General features: G+C 39.4%; 1 protein-coding gene across 1 annotated transcript in view; it reads right to left on the bottom strand.

The window, feature by feature from the left end:
- LOC149298710 (myotubularin-related protein 5-like) overlaps positions 1–15512 on the bottom strand; it is a 50454-nt gene that overhangs the window by 29789 nt on the left and 5153 nt on the right. Inside the window, exons 2-5 of the mRNA XM_089487058.1 lie at positions 2696–2781; positions 2438–2575; positions 917–1039; positions 492–602 (exon numbers count right to left, since the gene is read on the bottom strand). Of these exons, the coding sequence (XP_089343184.1) occupies positions 492–602; positions 917–1039; positions 2438–2575; positions 2696–2781 (458 nt within the window). The remainder of the gene's footprint in view (positions 1–491; positions 603–916; positions 1040–2437; positions 2576–2695; positions 2782–15512) is intronic.

The following is a 15512-nucleotide window of genomic DNA, read 5'->3' as shown; positions in this document are numbered from 1 at the left end:
ACAAACCAAAGACAACCCACATCATACAACGGCACTTCAACAGTGGTCCTAACTCAAGCAGCAAACATTGGGTCACATGTCACATCAGGAGAAATAGTAAGACACACACAGACCATATCTGATGGTAAAAGGAATATTGTCTCTAAGTGCTGTTGTAACAGTAAACAACAGGACATCATTTTTATATATTTTTATTATAAAATGCTTTTATGGCCCACTTTGGTTCAGTTGCAAGTGCAGGGGTGTGATAAGGAGAGGGAAACAAGCCAAGCAATGTGTGTCTGGGATTTAAAAGAGATGCATACCACATCATTCTGCTCCTGGTCCAACTGGGAGAAAAAGACATCAACATGGTGTCAGACAGAACATACAAAACACACAAAACTACATGGTCCTCCCATACAAGACATGACAGGCTAGAAAAATGTTTCAACTTTTAAAGGAGCTATCCATTCTTAAAGATAAAGCATAGTCCTAAAGGTAGTACTAACCTGTGATCCTCCGGTCACCGGGATAGTGCATGTTAGTAGGTTTCCCACGACATTCTCCAGTGACACGCTCAGGCCATCTGTGTAAATGGTGTAAATCAGGCCCAGAGAGTCCTGTAAAAATAAACCAAAATAAGCCAAAGCTTTTTTTAAATGCTCACCAAATTTGAGAAAGCAGCTTGTACTTTAGAAGTTACTGTATTCTCAGGGTAAAAGTCACTGTGAGTGGTCAACAGTCACTCACTGCTAGATTGAGTGCCCCACTACAGAAGTAGCGAAAGAAGACCGCAGACATAAGTAGATGTCAGAGCTTGAACAGCCAATCGACTGTCAGACAAAAAAAAGTATCCCAAAGAGAGATAACAGGAGAGGACCAGTAAGTATGACAACACGGTTCAGTCTGTCAAGAAAGCAGCCCTCATTCTTACCCTGAAGACCTCTGGATGATCCAGACGTGACACAAGTACCAGAGTCTTGGGAGCATAAAGCTGAGCTGCAGAGGCTATTGTGGCATCTTCCTCCGATTCGCCATCTCTCTGATCGACAATGGCCTGCAAAGAATAAAACCATCAGCTTTTGCCTTTGCCTTTTTGTTGGAGTAGCTCAAGGCTGGCTTCAAATATATATCTTTACTTTACCACATATTTTCTTTGCAGATCTCTTGTCTACAAATACCTGCTAAACATGAAGTGCTCAACTAGTGGCTCTGGGAAGATTAGGGCTTCATTTCTATTTTTCCTCAAAATTTGTGAAAAATTCTGAGACCATATCTTAGTGTTATGCATAAACACAGGGACACAATACAAACCCCTAAGCTTTGATAATCACAGTAATCTAATTCCAAAACATGCACTCCTCACCTCTAAGCATTGTTGGAAATTAAAATGAAATAAAAACAATTCAATCTCCATAGTCAATCAAATTTATGAGTCTTCCTACGCGGCCTGTAATCTATTTTTCAATCTGAGAATGCACTGTGAAGATCAGCCATTCAACTCTCAGTCCCAGCTTTATTTTGCTCATTACTAATAAGGACCACCAACTACTAAAATATTCTCTCTCTTTCTTTCTTTTGTCCATGTATGCTTTCCACCTACACACTACTTTGGAGAAGAAGAAAAAAAACTATAGACATATGTTGTGAGTCCCAGATTTAACAGGGCAAATTAATACTTGTCAATGGGAAAAAATATCAACTTGCAACTGTGGGGAAGCTTTCTTTTTTTGTTGAGATACTCAGGGATAGTGCCATTGATCTGCCCCACAAACCTACGGATTTCCGCTCCCGTTATTTAAGCAGCATCGCAGGGGTTAACGGGAGTGGAAATCCGTAGGTTCGCCGTCAGGGGTTAAAGGGCTGTGAGAACGACTCTATCGGCCGCCTCCTCTGGCATCAGCAGAAATCCGTAGGTTCGCCGTCAGGGGTTCAAATGCCATGCAAGCGACCAATAGGCTCACTCGCACAGTCCTTTAACTCACCTACAGTGCAACTTGGCCAGCAGAGACCACTGGTCTCCCTGCTCCAACAGTTAAAAAAAGTCTGTACTAACGACCAATAAAATCGCTTGTACGGACCTTTAACTGTTGGAGTGGGGAGACCAGTGGTTGCTGCCGGCCAAGTTGCTGCACCAGGATTTTAAAAGTCTGTATGAGCGACTCTATTGGTCGCCAGCAGGGGGCTCGTCTGCCATCAACCAATGAAGTACAGCGTTAACCCTGCATTAACCCCTTTCTACCAAAAAACGAACCGAACACAGGAATGTGCAAATATTCGTGGCATACGAAGATTTTTTTCCCCACGAAGATGAACACGAAGGGTTGCCGGCGTCCAAGTCTAGTGTGTACACATGGGAAGTTTGGGAGCAGCTTCAGAATAGAGGCCATACATCTCAAAAGTGAGATGCCCTCCTTGTTCAAGAAAGTAAAGACAAAAAACACATGCAAAATACCTGTATGGAGTCCAGCTCCTCCCAGAAGGTGAAACAGCTACAGTAATGACGTTCCGAGTTGATGTCAGTAAGGACAGCAATAAAAAATGTTGGGAGATTCTTCTCTGCAGATAGTTGCCATCCATTAGGCTGACAGAACTGAGAAGATTATAAAGGGAGAAAAGGTAAATCCATTGGGGTGATGGGGTACTTCTGCACTACACAATACTAGAAATTGACATGTATGAAATGATGTATAGGGAGAAAACTAATACTAACCAGTTCAATCCCCTGGGGAAAGGGATTATCTTCCCAATCTTTTTCAGGGAACCTCTGCAGGATGCGGCCTTGACCAATACCCGTACCTGTGAAGAAAAAATGATTAAAATTAAAAAGGAGCACTTTTTTTCCCACTGAGCATTTGGAGAAACATTTCTTAAACTACTAGGTTTTATACTACTTTCACATAAATATTTCTGAATGAAAACATACACGCCTTATTTTATAAGTATTTAAGTTTATATGCATTTCAAAATGAAGACAGATACACTAACCTTCTATAGCCAAAAGGGATACGGTTGCTAATGCAAGTTTGTATGTGTTAATAACTCTAAACCTGGGACTTGATGCTATTGTGTGTGCTAGGATAGCTGAAGCTACAACATTAGCATGTAGGTCTGCCGAGGCATGAACACAATGTCAACAATACAAAACGAACGGCATAGTTATCAAACAGAAAATCTCTCAATGTTTGGTGCTGAGGAGTTTAGCAGTTTAACTCCCTGGCTTTACTATGAAGGGGCAACCCAGGGAGCTTCTCTTGCAAGATGGGCTAAAATTTCCCTGTATAATGCATAGTAAAGTCAGTTTAATGAGTGTTTAGGAAACCTCATGGCATTAGATACACATCACAGCCACAAAATAGCCCAATATGAGAGCAAAGTATAGAGAAGCTCCACGTGTCTGCTGGATACAATGTATCTCAATTTAATAGTGTATTGACGGAAGAGATGGTCCCATCCGAATACGAGTCCTCAAGGCTGACCTTCATAAAAGGTTTAGTGCATTTATCATACAGCAAAAATGTATTCAGCGACAACTTGCAACACTTCCTGTTATGATCTATGCTCGGTTGATACAAAGCCCTCAAAGGTAAGCAATGTGTAAAAACCACTTCCTCTTGCAGCAGATTCCACGTACATTCCATCTACACCTCTGTATGGCAAGCCATGGTGTTATGCCATCCCTTATGTGCCAAAGGACAGTACTGTTTGTCTTACAATCATCTATGTTAAGCACAGAGCGTGTAGGAGGCTGCTTGGCATAGTCTCTCTGCTCTGGAGATTTTCTTCAGCATGTAACAGTAACACGTGAGTGGTCTAAACAACAAATAGTCCGCTGCTATATTACGAAAACACTAGCCTAAGAAAGAATACTAAATATCTCATATACATATACACACACACACATATATATATATATATATTAGTTATAGTAAGACCTCCTCCCACAAAAGAAAAATATGTGCATGCAACTTTTCATTCATAGGCATGCTTGGGATATCCCACAGCCATACCACCAGTGTACATAGCAACATAGGTCTTTCTACTAAGCTCATCAAGTTCAAGCCTTCTACCTAGCTTTCCTGCTTTTGATCCAAAAGGCGGCAAACAAAAAAAAACAAAACACTTGGGGGGGGGGGGGATTCCTTTTGGACTCCATTGATATTTATTCCATCATGTAAAATCCTGTATATCCTCGAAATTTTACAGGTTAAAAGAAGTTGAAGGTGAGCTGAAGTCCAAACGAAACCTTATGTCCCACAAACTACGGAAGGCCAACCACACCAAGTTTCTCCTGGGGAAATGGACAACTTGGACCTCTCTAACACAGATACACCAGCAAGAGAAAACATTTCAGCCCAACCCAAATAAACTACATAGGTTAGCAGTGTAAGCGAGAGGCTGGCAACACTATAGCTTAGGTTTACCTGCCAACACCTGCCATGGTCATAACATGACACTTCCTATGGGGTGTGGCTGGCATGGAGTGATCATTCTATGTCGCCTCATAGGCTATATATAGCTATTCATGTAATTCCCTTATTTAAAACACAGCAGTATAAATGGTGAGTGTCTTGTATAACGAACCCAGCACTGCTGAGCTCCCCTTTGCTCGTTACCCTTGTCATTTATTGCAGAGCTCATTCGTATGATATAATATTAAGGAGGATCATGGGGATTGGGAACACCTGCAGTGCACACGCTTGCCATGAAGTCATCGTGTCCAAGGGTGGGGCTGGCTCTGCAGCCGTCGGTATTGTGACATGCAATAGTGTATTATGGTGGGAGGAAATAGCGTGCACAGCTTCTGCCTGTGCTGTAAGAAAACAAAAAATCCTCTACTAACATACATGTACACAACAGTGACCTTTCCCAGGCCAAAAACATACTCCTCTTCTCATACATCCTGTCTGTCCACAATTCTCAACATACATTTTCCATCTGAGAGTATGGCATGGCGTGTGGAGATATGGTAGCAAAAATAGCATGGTAAATAAATGCAAAAACAAGGGTCAACAACCACTAGAAAAATGCACTTTGATTCAAAAGGTACTGTTAATCAAAACATTAATTGCACGCATTAGTATTTGCAGCAAATAAACCTTGGACGATCTGTCATTTTTTCTTTTAATCACGGACCACCTATGAAAGCCTGATTTTCTGTCACATGATAATTAAATATTCTCAGCAAAAATTATGAATGAGGCATTGCTGGGTCATTCAACAGCACTAGGAATAATGTTACTAATACTCAATTTACTTACAAAAGTCTTTGTCTCAACAGTAGGCATGTTTAGTGTAATTTTTTTCATGAGTGTTTACCGGAGACATGTACTTTGTATAAGTGTGGTCCTGGAAATACAGTATATTTAACACATGCAACCAAAAAATTCAAAATTGACGTAAAAAAGCTGACTTCATGAAGGTTCACTTCAAAATCTCCTATTGTATACCAGCCCTTGATTAAAAACAGGCATAAGTGCGTTTTACACGAGTTCATTTACATAAGTGTTGTACATATGACAGTACTTGTACAGTTCTAATCTCCCCCTCTCACCAGGAAATAATCATGTTATGTGTATAATATTAGGGAGAAAAAACTCAAAACATTTACAAGTCCTTACAACACAAAAAGCAGAATTTCAAAATGTTTCCAAAATACGCCTTTTCTCCCATTGTTATCAATGAGCAAGTCAGTGCCACTTAGAAGAAAAGGCTGGGTGCTAATGCCAGGACATTTGGATACTCACACATTTTTAGCTGTGTTCTGATCAACTAAAAAAGGGTCATTTCACAAATACAGGGACTGCACAGAATTGTAGTGAAACAGAATTTTGAGAACAGTGGAAATCATGTATCTCCCTTAATTTACTTGGTGCATTAACTGACTTCCCATGAACACCTTCATTCAGTCTTTGCACTCTGCTTCCCGAATTTTAAGACAAGGAACACTAAGCTGAACCCCTATATAGCCTTCTCATTGGCAGCTGCCCTTTTTGCCCATTCCTAGCTACTCTGAAGAATTTAACATAAAAAGACATTTTCAATACACCAACCAAGATCTAGGCATCAATGAAACATTAATGCAGAACAGAATGCTCATCCAGAGTGTCTAAATGACCTCTTCTCAAACTCTGCACCGGAGTTCCCATATTGATTTTTAATGAATAACCCCAAATCGCTCATAAAATGTTGGCTACACATACATGCATGGTCATAACATGCAAATCACTATTCCACATAAAGGAATGCCTACCACATTCCTCTTATGTCACGGATGACATAACCTAAAGCTGTTATGCATTTACACTACAGATACACCCAGGTAAGCAACTTAACAGAGGTTTATGCAAGTGGCAGTTTTAAATATAGTTAAGTTATGTAAAAACCATATTAGACATGCTTCCACTCCTTCCAATTATCTATGGAATAGTTATGAAACAGATTTATTTTATGCTTTAAAATCTTTGCTTTGCTCAATAGTGCGCATTTTGGTGTAAAGATGGGCACCTTCAGAGGCTGTGTTATTACTTATATAAAACAATGATGGGTCAAGCACAGGGATCACGTCTGATACAAATTTATATAGGGGATTGAGCCACACAACATGCTCTTCTCTGCAAACGCATAATTGTATCATCCACTCTAACAAACAGGAGGACCTGATCTACTGGGCTTGCACGACAGGCTGCTCCGGGGTCTGATTTGTCTTCATTGTGCTATGATATGCTACGTCACGCAAAGCGGCAAAAGTTCCATAGTAACCAGCAGAATGTTCCTGCGGATTGCTCCATATTTAACGCTTTGCAAAAGTATACTCCTAGACAAAGCACTCCAATGACCAAGCCTAACATGCATTAGTTTGGATATTAAGAAAGAAAACTCCAACCTATGCTAAATTAATTTACCCTCTCTTGGAGAGAAAAATTAGATTTTATCTAGGGATCTAGTCCACAAGCCCCACATCTACCAATTGCAAGGATGCACATTCATGTAAAAAAAACAATAAAAAATGATAGTCATTTAAAAAAATTGCTATCACTGGGAAGGATGTTTTCACCTACTTCCAAAAATAACAGCACAAACTTTCCTCCCTTGATTCCAAATCTACTTGCCCGAGTGCTTCCGCAAAGAGTTTTGTAACCACTGCTAATACTACCCAGAATTCTATGATGTTCCCTCCTGACAGATAAATATCAGCCCACATCAGCTGTAATCATCCCAGTGCTATGTCCTCAACTGAATGAGGATTCAAAGGTGTCAGGAGGTTCCTCAATCACACGCAGATGGCTTAGGGTCTTATACTGGGGCATCAAAGGACAACAGAAGTGAACCTGCAATCACCATGAACAAACAATACATAGTGTGAAAACTGCTCCATTACCCTAGATTAAACTGCCAGTATAGCCAAGCACACAGATCTAAAGATGTAAAGCTAACTTCTATTTAAACAGTGTCCTGATCACTGCTGCCCAGTGCCTGTCCTGACAAAATTCCTTTGTACGAAGAACCAAGAATCCTTAATATAGCGGTAACTGGAGAGATCGTAGATATGAAATGGTATAAGGCAGGTTTCCAACCTTGTAACTTACAGCATTTCAGACAAATAAAACAAGTCAGGTGGTGCCAACGCTCTTAACTTTATCACAGCAGATTAACTAACTTCTTAGTTAGGGGAGCAGTGCCAGGGTTGTAAACAGAGTGATGCAGAGCCAGTTATTCTGGATCTTATTATCACATCTTGAAAAGCCTTTAACTCAATGATTCAGCACCATACCCCCTGGAGACCTTGAAACAGGGGTGTGCACACACAGGTACACTTTAGGCTTTGCCTTAAAGGTTCCATTAAACTCTAGTGGGGTAAATACATCTGTATTTTTTCCTTTCTTCTGAAGGTTAAAACAACAAAGACCTTTTAGATGCTTTTCAGTTTCTCCAGCAAACTAGCAATATGTGCTGTTGTGTCACATGATGAGTGTTCCTGGAAAAACTGATGAATGAGGCAAAATTTAGCATGCTGAAATATTACTTTTGAAGAGGGTTTGGGCAGTAGCAATCCAGCATCTAGTTACAAAAGTGTTTAATTCAGCAGTAGAAGGAACAACACTTAACAACTCTTACAAACAGTAAATATGTAAACAGATGTAGCCGGAAGCTGAAACAATAGGCAAACATATTCATACCTCGCAACAATCCCTTTTTTCACGAGACAGTCTTGATTTCTGAGGCTTGTCCCGGTTTTAGGGGTAGTGGGTATGATGCTCCTGTAAGCAAAATCCTGATATCCCCTGACTGGACCAACAAGCTGTGACCTTGACCATATGGCACATTTCAGATGAATGCTGCAAGGTGGCTAAGCTGGTAAGGTAGGCAGGTAAGCCTGCCTGAAACCCTGCCACCTAACGCACCAGTCCCAATATAGGACGGTATTATATATTACAAAAAACTCAAAATGAAATACGCAGGATGCCACATCACACAAAATACAAATACAGAGTGTGTATCCAGAATGTTTTATCAAACACCTGCTTTTGCCACCTCCAACAACAAATAGGTAGAGTAAATTGCACTATGAAACTTTGCTGTATGACCTGAGAAACAGAGAATTCACATCATGCCTCTGCTGGATAGTGTTGTGTGCAGTGAGGAGAGAGGCTGGAGGATCATGCTGTATGTGATGAGGTGAGGAGCTGTTGTATCAAGATTGTGTTGTGTGAATGGAGAGTTAGATGCTGCTGGATAATGTAGTGTCAGGGAGGAAGAGAAAGAGAGAGAGAAAGACACAGAGTGAGAGAGAAGAAAGCCTAGGGTAAAAGGAGACACCACCTGACATTTTGGCAAAAGCCCCTCTTTAAGGGTCTACAAGCCACCAAACATTACTAAATGAGCTACACAGGTCCAAGAACCACACTCACACCAGAAAGCCATTAAATCATAGCAAGTATCCCTAATTGCAGCCATTAGTTAAACTAGAATGGGTTAGCAGTCGGTCATTGATGTAAGAGGAGATGGGTGATTTATTATTTTACAGTTGAATGTCTTTCTGCTTGTTTAAAGCAATGTACGGTATATTCTTTCCAGCAGCACATTCTTAGGACATGAACAGAAGGGGGACCCTTGCACCTAAAAGAAAGCCTTTACTGAATGAATCACTATTACTTGTCATTTTTTTAATTGTTGTTTAATTTTAAAAAGAAGGGTCATGTTTTTATATGTTGACCCTTTCACTGGAATCTATCAGCGCCTCCAGACTCCAATTTGCTTATTGGTGCCAAAACAGAATGCCTTTAAGGCAGATCTAAGAGTTTGACATTCCAGGGAGAACAGGTACCACTTGCTATATCCCTAATCTCTTGTGTATTGTATACAAGTTTTAAGGATACACCAATGCATTGATTACCTCCTATACCCTGCTTCATTCCATCCACACCAGGTACAATGTGTTGCTAAGAAGCACCATGTAAGACAGGGTTGACTGATGTGTCCCCATTTGCTACTAAGTCACTAGGCAAAGACGGAGACCAAACCTGCTGATCAATGGCCTAGTTAACCACCTACCATTTACTTGTTTAAGCAAATATACAGTTACATTATTGTGATAATATATTTGTTGAGAGATGTCTGCCATTAAACTGATGTGCAACCTCACAATGTACATTTGGTGATCTTGTAGTGCTACATGATTGTTGTCACCATGTAACATGAGTGCGCTAAGTGGAATCCACTGTACACAAAATGTCCTGCACCGCATAACACACAGTAAGAGAGATGAATGGCGGCTGCAGAAGATGTAACTTAAGCACAGGAAGAGGAACAGGCCCCCCAAGAGGTTCCTGTCGCATCCCCCACCCCGGGTCACGCTCAACACAGTAGTTCACAAGAGTTAGGCGAGACAGGAAACCAACTCAATACACAACTGGGTGACAACAGAGTATATGTGTTCAATGCAGAAAGCATAGATAACTTTAACAAGAAAAATCTATCATCAGACTGATGAATCTCCCCTGCCAGATCTCTAGCTTTCCACATACGGAATGTGGAAGCAGATGGAGATCATACTTAGTCACAGTTCAGACTAAAATCACACAGATTTATTGGTTTAGACAGAAAAAAAGGTATCACAGATTCCTGTGAAACATGCCTGTTATCAAATCTTTCATTAATACAATGCTGTGCATTTAAATAAGTAATAAAATATAGTATTTTACAGTGACAAGAAAACATCGCACACAAACCTATTGATCCTTACCATAAGCTATTCAGCTAGAATGATATATAGGTCAAATGCTGTTCTCCACATAAAGCAACCACTAGCCTACACAGGACATGGCCAGTTCTATAAAATACTATTTTAATTTGCTGTCAAACGTATAGATGAAATTGCGTTAAAAAGAAATATCAGTTTTATTTTTTGTTTTGTTTTAACTCTCCTCTTTCTATCCCCTTCTGTTTCATCACCTCTCCTGTCTTCTCAGACAGGATTTCAGTGGGGGCGCATTTTGGATTCTTCACTGGCGGTGCTGGACACTAGACTGTACCTGTAACCAGTAACATAAACATGGTGCAGTATTGAACACAGAAAGCAGGGAAGAAAGAAGCAGGGAAGAAAGAAGCAGGGGGGGAGGGATCTGACAAAAAGAAACACTAAAAGGATATACAGATGGAGGGCATAAAAGGCAGGTTATGGATTAAATGAGTGGAGCGAAAGCACAGACATCCAGAAATAAATGAGGAAGTTATTAGATATAAAGATAACAATTGAAAATATGCAGAGGATGAGATCACAAAATGGGACAGAGAGCATACATTTGAGCAAAGGGTAAATAAATTGGGTGGAGATCGAAAAGCTTTCAAATATGTTATCAAAACCCCCTAAAATGTCATTTCATTACATGTTACATCTTCTGGAATGATAGGTTAAGGAGGGCCAATTAGACTCACATAGAAAGGGCAGAGAGAGTTACATAAGGAATAAACCCTTATATAATTCCACAATTCCCACAAGATTTTAAATGGTCAAACGAGGACACTTGTTTTAGAGGGCTAAAACCTTTTTTGGGTTGTTTTGTGGGGCTTTACCAAGACTTTATTCACACAATTTAACTTATAAATACACTCTATTCTGCGTCTATACAAATTGTTACTTTATTGGTGGTAAATCACTGTGATACACTTAAAACGTTCTGAGCTCTCAGAAAAGAGAGACATGAAGGGGGGAAAAAGGGAACATAATCAGTTGGGTCCTAAAGAAGGGTGCTTATGAGTTATGAAGTACCATGAAAAAATATTAGCCATGGCTGTTCCTTTAATAGACGTTAGCTTTTGAAGTATGCATATTGGAACAATAAGAAATCAATCAATTCTAGGTTGACAACCAAAAAGACAAGATGGAAGGCAAAGGAGACCAAAGGTCAGCTAACTAGCGCTGGTCTTAGTATGGCCAATATGAGCTACTTTGAAAACGTGTATTTTTTAAGTTATATGCTGTACCTTAATCACCATCTACAGATAGTTTGACCTCCATTTTAACAGATGAAAAGGGGTTCTAGCACCCTGGATTGGATTTTCAAGAACTGTAAAAACACTAGCTTGTTGCTCAATGCTCTGAGATGCACCAATGTCAACTACATGTAAATTTAGGATATTAGGAACAGGATTACGACCTTTGCAGACAGTTTAACAGCCAGTTTTTGCATACTGTAATCTTCAACAGGACTTTCAATCATGGAGCTGTGACAATCCCATCACTGTGTTAATCCCAAGTAAACCGCTCTGAGGTTTTACCCAACTGTAAACAATACTGCGCGTGTATCTTCTTAAAGGGTCAGTAATTCCCATCTCTCTACTCATGCCCTGACATTTGGGTAAATATTTCAAGAGTCTCAGGGTCAGCTCATCCCCGATTTCTTTCTTATTGCACGTCAAAATCGGTGATTCGTATCCAAATAATTCATTAAATTCTAATAAAATGTCTACTTATTAATAGTGGACTCAATAATAATCATTTATACGAGGCTATGAGTTCAATACACTAAAATTTAAACACTAAATTTAACAGCACTTTAAAGGATTGATCCCATGAGAGAAACACATTTTCTCCTTGAACATTAAATACAGTGCTGTAACAAATATTAACATTGACACAAACCTGGTTTTATCTCATTGTGTTCCAATACACGTTTTATTTGTGTATTGGAATTTGCATGTCAGGCATGATGTTTTGGATGACTTTCCATGCTCAAACACCACACTGAGCTGGTTCTTTATGGCTAATGCTAATGAGGTCCATTCCTCCATAGATTTTCATTAGTCATAGTGCCTGACTAGGTGATTAAGACGGAGTCATCCTATTGCATACCTCAAGGCAGTATAAGGAATTAGGGAGTCTAATAGACTGAGTTGAAATTATAGAGCCATATGGCCAATACGTGGACACCTCACCATCACACCTATAATCACCTTGTATTTTAAAACCAAAGGAATTACTATGGAGCTGGGCCTGCCTCTGCAGCTACAATTACCCCCACTCTTCTGGGAAGGCTTTCCACGAATCCGTTCGAAGGGTCATAATCTGTTCCCACAACATATCACCTACTTAGTACAAAACTTTGGAATCTGATGGCTTTATATAAATCAAATCATTTTAGATAAAGATATTTGTGAATACTGTAAGTGTACACTAACATGGTGAAATCACAACCATACACACCACCTCTTCACATGACAACTAAGGTGCATATTTTGGTTTATCCAGGGGTGCTTAACTCCAGTTCTCAAGAGCAGCAAACAGACCAGTTTTTTTTATTAAAAGTGGGGTTACATTAAGTGTGGATACATATCAGTATTAGTAGGACATACCATATATCTTTTTGTAAGGCATACAGGGTGTATTCGCTGGGTGTATTCGCTCATTATTATGTATACAGGGTGTATTCGCTGTAAAATATGGTTTTCCAGATATGTTGCGGGTCAAAAGATCTTATTGGTTGTCCCATGTGTACACTTTCTTCAAAATCTGACTCAATATTTTATAATTTAAAAAAAAAAAAATTTGAGATGTCTATGCTGTAGTTGGGATTTTCAATCACTGGTGGCCTGTCTGCAACCTCATGGACTGGATTTGAGTAACGCTGGGTTAATCTTTTGCTACACATTTTACCAGCACAATATATTCTTTACACCTTTATTTTAAATGTTTAGTTCATCCATCATGCCCAGAGGAGAATGTTGGAAAGATACTGTTTAGCAAAATGTAAAAAAAAAAAAATGGAAACATTACAAAACAAACAACATAATTCCATGTTTCAGCCATGGGTATTTGGGCTGATAACAACCGATTCGAGAACAACTAATGGAATATTCCAGGAAATATAGTGGGATTTTGCATGATGCGTGGTGCCTTTTGCAGATGCATCATGTGTTGGCATGGTTGGTTGTGGTTGGAAATAAACCTATTTTTATAGGAAGGAAGTGTAAAGGTAAATGAGATAAGCACGACAGACACGCGAGACTGAAGAAAAGGCAGATATTCAAATTTATTTATCAATACCGTGCTGTCGCAGTCAAAAGATATCCTAAACAAGGGGTGCATATAATGCAGGATGTGCATGCACAGGTCGGAAGAGAGTCAAGTGTCATTCAAATGCCCAGACCAGCAAAGACTGTTCCGGCACTTCGCAGGTTAACCCTAACCCAACTAGTGACAGGGTCATTATGGTTGTTGTCACAAGACACTACCATGTGACAAGTGTTCTACTCAGTCTGCACGTTGCTTGCAGACAGCAAACAGCGTCTGCTTAAGGCAGGGTATATTTAAACCTCTCTGTCACCGTCAGCATAGGAAAGCCAACATCCAAGCAAAAGGGCACAGCGACAACCAGATTAAAGAAAAACATATAAAATAATGAGAAGTAGTTATAGGAAATACATCAAGAAAATCATGACAAGGGTAATAACCATATCTAGACAAAATAAAAGTAGGCCTGGGTTTCATCATCCTTTCCAGGGCTGCCTAAATACAAGTGGCTGTTTAAGGACCAAATTGGTGTTAAGGGAATTATAACTCCTAGCCACATACAGAAACACGGATGTGAGAGGGCTAGCTGTCAAGTGTCAGAAAGCTCATCACACAGTACACATTTTAGAGAATAAGCCTAACCATGTTTTTAGTTAACCTCTTCAGACTGCTGCGTGCAGCTGGTTCCTGGTGCACGGGACTGATGCTCTATCACCAATAGTGCTGCCCCTGGTCATGCGACTACTGTGATTAGAGGACCAGTGTTCACCTGCACTATATTTATTGCGATTCACCAATCACAGCGTCCAGCTTTCCTCTCTTCCTGCTTTAAATGCCAGAATATATATATATATATATATATATATATATATATATATATATATATATATATATATATATATATATATTATTTTACAGGGACGGGGACAGGGGGGCTGTAGTTTTAGGTAGGGGAAAAACATTTAAAAATAGGTATATATAAAAAAAAAAAAAAAACAACTCACCACATACATTATATTTCCCTTAGCATTCAATGATCTGTTTTGATCAGATACAAATCCTATTTCTGCAATTGCCTTTCTTACTTTGTTTAGAGGGGGGGGGGTACTTTAGCTACTCTAGGTGGTGCAATTATTAAACTTTATTTTTTATTTATTCCCATTTCCCATCATATTTGTTCATGATAAATGATAGGTCAAATAAACAAATAAGGTATCAGAAAAAAACCAGTATATAATTCATATGGGTGCATTTAATAATAAAGAGGGGAATTGGTGTTGAAAATAAACAAAAAAAAAAAAAGTCCAAAATGTCATTTTTGGGATGAAATCCTTCCCAAAGACTTGGATGCATATAGGGTTAATTACAGTGGGTATAGACAATGTTTCTAGCATTAAATATTTAGGTTTAACAGACATTTGTGTATATTAAACCTTCTAATATATAAACAATATGGTGTCTTCTTTCACTTTCACAGATTCGCAGGTCTGTGTGCAGGAATGTATAAATACCATGATGAAGTTTACACATTGCTGGTGCCACGCTTCAAGATCTATACTGATGCTTGTGCACACAAGAAGGGCCCTGTATTATGTGCCAGAATATAGGTACAAAATAGAAACGTCTCCTTTAAGAGACATTAACTGCTAACATTTTTTTCCTTTGTATGTTAATACTAGAATTGCAAGTTTTCTGTAAGCAATAAGAACATATGACTCTGGCACGGCCGCCCCTCTAATAACACCCTTCAAGTTACCCAAACAGTGACCACTTATTTCTTTAAAAACAGCACAAGCGGATAAGCCAGAAAAGACAGCCATTGAGTGGGATATACACAAAAGACATAAACGTGAGCAATGAGAAGGAAAAATACTACTGGTTGCTATGGTACCTACACAACTTTTTAGCATTTTGCACCATAACTTCTCTCTATACATAATTCCCCATACCCGATTGAGTATTATGGGGATTCAATTAGCTTAAATACTCATATAGAAAGGTCTGTACCATTAAAGAA

The sequence above is a fragment of the Sceloporus occidentalis genome, unplaced genomic scaffold (assembly GCF_023333645.1).
Source record: "Sceloporus occidentalis isolate IW3139 unplaced genomic scaffold, rSceOcc1.0.p SCAF_31, whole genome shotgun sequence".
Taxonomy (NCBI): domain Eukaryota; kingdom Metazoa; phylum Chordata; class Lepidosauria; order Squamata; family Phrynosomatidae; genus Sceloporus; species Sceloporus occidentalis.
The sequence above is the reverse complement of the archived record's forward strand: the minus strand, read 5'-3'. Positions and strand labels throughout refer to the sequence as shown.